At 36.9% G+C, this 5,583-nt stretch overlaps 1 protein-coding gene across 1 annotated transcript; it reads left to right on the forward strand.

The window, feature by feature from the left end:
- The first annotated feature begins 1,090 nt into the window (after positions 1–1,090).
- Positions 1,091–2,824, forward strand: LOC105314782 (solute carrier family 15 member 4-like). Its single transcript, XM_011409151.1, has one exon. The coding sequence runs from the start codon at positions 1,091–1,093 to the stop codon at positions 2,822–2,824; it is 1,734 nt and encodes a 577-aa protein (XP_011407453.1).
- The last annotated feature ends 2,759 nt before the right edge of the window (positions 2,825–5,583 follow it).

Raw genomic sequence — 5,583 nt, forward strand, 5'->3', positions numbered from 1 at the left:
AATTAGCCAGATAAGCACTATACTGACAGATACAATTTAATAAGTATCTTACTTTTATAAGTTAGAGGTCCATTTTTAACATCAATATTCCCATTGTCATATTTCTATCATTGATCAGTAATTGCCTTCACTGATTATTGAGTAATTTCTCATAATATCAAAATCCACACTATAAACTAGCCTCTGAGACAATAAATACATTTGCACTATGTACTACTAGTATTACGTAGTAGAGTTTATTGTACTACATTTGTTACTACTGGTTCATAGTGTTGTCTGTCATGTGAGGAATGTATTACTGATAGGCTATATAAACATTTAGAATAACCCAGCAAGTCATCAGGTATCTCTTTCTTCTCTCTTGGTCACTGTTCAGTATTTTTCTCAGTTTATTATTAATTTTTGCTCTAAGACTATCTTCGTTTATTATTTTCTACCTTTATCTCTCTTACTTTTTGCCCTTGTGTATTCAATACATACTTTTCCTTAAAATGACAGCCAATTTGAAACCGTCTCCATCTTCTTTGGGTCTCCTCAAACTGGAAGAAGAGCTCACCTGTCCTGTGTGTCTTGACCACTATACCAACCCTAAGACTTTACCTTGTCTACATTCATTCTGTCAGCACTGTCTGGAAGGATTACCACTGGATAAGAAGAATGAGACCTATTACCTCTCTTGTCCCACTTGTCGTCATTGTACAGAGTTACCAGAAGAAGGAGTAGGAGCCTTTCCTGTAGCATTTCACCTCAACCACCTCAAAGATGTACATAGTCTAATGAAGAAGACAAAAAATTTGTCTAATTCTCGATTAGAAGTTGCTGCGGCCACCTGCAGTGATCATGGAAAACCTTTGGAGTTCTTCTGTGAGACATGTGATACAGTAATCTGTTCCCACTGCTCAGTCCGTGATCACAAGCATCATGAAAACATTTATTATAGACAATAATCATGCAGGGCAATTAGATACAAAAGTGACTGCTGGAGCTTTTTGAAAAGCCAAAGTAATGTTTAATTGAGTAAAGCCTAAAATAACAGTCACATAATTTTGATAAGGATTCATAGTCACATGATTGCCTACTATTGAATAAAATGAATCCTGTCTCTCCAGAAAGAAGGAGGTTGTTACCCTCTTCTTCACTTGTTAACAATGCAAGTAAAAGGAAGTACAAACCTTTCAACTGCTTTAGTAACTACTGTAAGGAATTAAAGTCTCGTTCATTGAATTTACCATCAATCCTACTACTGGTTTATACTCTGCCAATAGCAGTGAGTTATGCATTTTCTGAAATAATTTTCAGAGATTTATCTCATGACCAATGTGGATCTGGATCTACTGGCTCTGCTAACAATCCAGTATTTCATTATGTTGGAATTATAGTGGGAAATGCTCTTTTTCTTCTTGCCCCTTTTTGTGGTTGGTTATCAGATACTAAGATTGGTAGAGGTAATGCTATTTATCTTGGTCTATGGCTTGGTTGGATAGGCACTCTGTTGTTTGCCATTGGATGCTGTTTACAATATCATTCATGTGATACTACTGCTCTGATAGGAAGGTATGCATTTTTTGGTATAGCCTTTATTTTCATCTTAGCCTCATTATCTCTCTTGTTCACTAATATATTACCATATGGTATAGATCAGTTGATGAATGAATCTAGTGTCAAGATAAGAGCCTTCATTCACTGGTACTGGCTGTGTCTTTGTATTGGCTATGCATTTCTAGTTATGTCAGATGAGCTCATTATTTCAGTTTTAGCTTTTGCTCTTTTTTCTTTTTCTCTTTGTCTTCATTTTTTCCTGAAGCATCGTTTTGAGCACATACCTATTCCTAATCCTTATAAAATTGTATTTAAAGTATTGAAGTTTTCTCTCAAAACTAGTCGCACTAGAAGACAGCATCGTAGTGCATTCACATACTGGGGAGAGGAGCCCAGTAGAATGGATCTTGCTAAGGAGAGGTATGGTGGTTGTTTCTCTCATGAAGAAGTGGAAAATGTAAAAACTTTTCTACGTATTGCTGTTGTTTTGATTACTGTCTTTCCCTTATTTATCCCCATTATTCCAATGTTAAGTAGTTCCTCGAATTTTGTTGTACAGTTTAAAGATGGCTATGAAAAAAATGCTGAATATGTAATTTGGCTTTTTGGCAACTTCACTTCATTGCTTGTTGTTGTCCCTTTATTTGAACTAGTTATTCTGCCTCTCTTTCCTAAATTAGAATATTTTATAACTAATCCATTGAAAGGTCTTGGTTTATCAAACATTCTCATCATATTATCTATTCTTAGTTTATTTCTAATTGACTTGATTGGAAGGATTGATAGTAGTAACATTTCTGAAATGCCTTGCTTTTTCATTTGGAGACCAATCAATCAAAAAATTGATATTTCCTATTGGATACTACTCATACCATCAGTGTTAGCTGGTGCATCATATTTTCTTAGTGGGATATATTTATTTGAGTTCCTGTGTAGTCAATCTCCTTTTGGTATGCATGGAATGATCATTGGACTGCATTGGTTTTTGCATGGTATCTTCATTGACATTGGTTCAGGCATCTTATTAATAGTCTATTATCACCCTATACACTCAGTCTCATTTATGTCATGTACCTCATGGCTTTCTGTAATATTTGGTGTAATTGCTGTCATTGGATTAGTGGTGTATGTATTAATAGCTCGATGGTATGTCAATAGGGTCAGGGATACTGATCTTGTTCTACATGCAGCTGTAGAGGAACATTGGGAGCATATGCTGACCAAAGAAAATGACACCATTAACGATATTTCAACAGAAAGTTTTGTTATTTCTAGTTATAAGTAATTTTTTAATTTTTTTCTGGTAATTTTTTGAATATTAAAATTTGACTTTTTTGAATTATTGTTTTATTATCTTGAAGCTAGTTCTGCTTCAACAAATATTTTTTACAAGCAAGAGTAGGCATTGAGATGGCCTGGCAGTTAGAGCAATAATTTTCCCATTATCTTTTCAATGGCACGTGATTTGGGCACTTTCTAATGATTCAAACTTCAATAAAAGTATCTAATTTTTACACCAACAGATAAAACTGTTCAAGTGAACCAAGTGCTATGCCTAATGCTAGACCTGAATTTATTAGTGTTGAAGGACAACACTGGCTGTATTGCAGTGACTGTTGATTGTTAAATCTAAACAAAGTGGAATGGAAAAAATTGTAAGTATTATTATATAATTGTGGTAAGCTTGAGTGAGTCCTATAGTACAAGAGACACTGTGATCTGCTTATCTGTACATATACATCATTCCTCAAAAATGATCAATTTAGTACAGTACAACTGGCCAGCTAGACATGTGCATGTGATAAAGAAATAAAAGATTAACTGGATTATTGCAACTCCAGTTGTACCAAGGCTAGGACTAAATTTAAGACCCAGATAAAGAAGGCAGTATAATGAGGGGAAATGAATGCAAACCTCAGAAGGCAAGAAACACTTTTAAAATAGTCTTTATCAAGCCAATCCTGACAAATCATTCATAATTATTACAACATTGAATTCTTCACTTATTTAATTATTTTCAGCACTACAATTTTACAAAGGATTGCTAGCTGTATCAAAACCTATTGAGGAAAGTCTTAGGCTGCATGTGAGTGATAGCTTTCATCTTTGTTTCAATGGCACTTACATGTATAATATGTAAAGGCGGCAAGAGAGATTTTAGCTTGCTTTGCTAGAAGAATTTTATTGGAGTTTAAGCACCTAGGTTGAACGAAGTTAATATCCATGAACTGATTGCCACATGGCTAGGGTTGGTCAGCAGGCGTGGCTTTGCTGTTAGCACATTGCGTTGCTTTTGTTGCAATCACACTGCTGGCTGCTGGCTGCTCTGAGTATTATTGGCTGCTCTGTGTGTTATTGTTTCTCTGTCTCTCCCGTCAATCCGGCTCTCTTTCACCTCCTGAGCTTTCTGTTCCTAATGAAGTTGGCTTTGAGTCTATCCCAGACAATCAGGAGCCCTCCTCGGTATCCCAGAGTGGCAATTCAGCGTCACTGGACGAGCGGCGGGATCTGATGCTCGCCATTTCTAGCCACTGAGCTCAACTCTCATCATGCACTACTGCCCTACACTGCTGCCGTTTCTATTGCTCCCAATAGGTCCGTGCTGCCTCTAAGGCTGTCTTCATCTCTGCCAGGAGACCAGCATCTGGTCAGTGCAGCTGCAGTTCACTTCACTATCCGCAGCTGTGTCAGCAGTCTAACCACAGCCTTCCTACCTCCTCCAACCGCAGTATCATCACTCAGACTGGATGCTTTCTAGTCAGGTGGAGCCTGACCCTCGCAAAGAGGAGGGTCAGGACCAATCCGTATCTAGAATTTGTTCTGAACTTGTATGGGGGACCAGATAAAAGCGGGAGACGGAGCGGGAGCAGGAGCGGGAGTTGACGGATAAAAGCGGGAGACGGAGCGGGAGATGCCACGAAAGAATGCGGATATAGGCTGTATCTAGCCACGTGTAGTTCAGGAAAGTTGGAGGAGACGGACAGAATCGGAGAATGTGTGGCACTAAAATAATGTTATTTCTATTAATTTTGAGCAGGAGCCCATGTTTTCAGTTATAATTCATTATTCTGACAACTCATTTTAGTTCAGTTTGTGATTCTCATTATTTTGGCATTTACAAAAATTATAGCTAGTTACCGTTCTATAGCATTACAATTTTAAAGTACTATAATAGGGCTCAGTAATCCAATACTGCATGCATGAGTGGTGAATTGAGCTCAATTTACAAAATTTGTCAAGTACACAAACAAAAGTACTGCATGCATTACAAGAAATCTTATGATATCAAACTCCCAACACAGCTGCATGCACTGAGATAAGGCTTGATTTAAGACCAAGATCTACTATTGTCTCTTCATGTGTACCAAAACTATGGTAAACAAGTTACATTTTGCATTACATATTTATCATGGAAAACACAACTAAACATCATTAAACACAAGTAAACACCATTAAACACAACTAAACACAAGTAAACACCATTAAACACCAGTAAACACTGGTAAACACAACTAAACACCAGTATACACTGGTAAACACAACTAAACACTAGTAAACACCAGTAAACACTAGTAAACACCAGTAAACACTGGTAAATACAACTAAACACCAGTAAACACCAGTATACACCGGTAAACACAACTAAACACTAGTAAACACCAGTAAACACCAGTAAACACTGGTAAACACAACTAAACACTAGTAAACACCAGTATACACTGGTAAACACAACTAAACACCAGTAAACACCAGTAAACACAACTAAACACCAGTAAACACCAGTAAACACAACTAAACACCAGTAAACACTGGTAAACACAACTAAACATCAGTATACACAACTAAACACAACTAAACACCAGTAAACACCAGTATAAACACCGGTAAACACCAGTATACACCAGTAAACACTGGTAAACACAACTAAACACTAGTAAACACCAGTAAACACCATTAAACACCAGTAAACACCATTAAACACAACTAAACACCAGTAAACACCAGTAAACACTGGTAAACACAACTAAACACCAGTAAACACCA

This window comes from Amphimedon queenslandica, unplaced genomic scaffold (assembly GCF_000090795.2).
Source record: "Amphimedon queenslandica unplaced genomic scaffold, v1.1 AMPQUscaffold_12524, whole genome shotgun sequence".
Taxonomy (NCBI): domain Eukaryota; kingdom Metazoa; phylum Porifera; class Demospongiae; order Haplosclerida; family Niphatidae; genus Amphimedon; species Amphimedon queenslandica.

Excerpts from the sequence above, each read along its gene's own strand:
- LOC105314782 (XM_011409151.1), top strand. The coding sequence starts at position 1,091 with ATGAATCCTGTCTCTCCAGAAAGAAGGAGGTTGTTACCCTCTTCTTCA.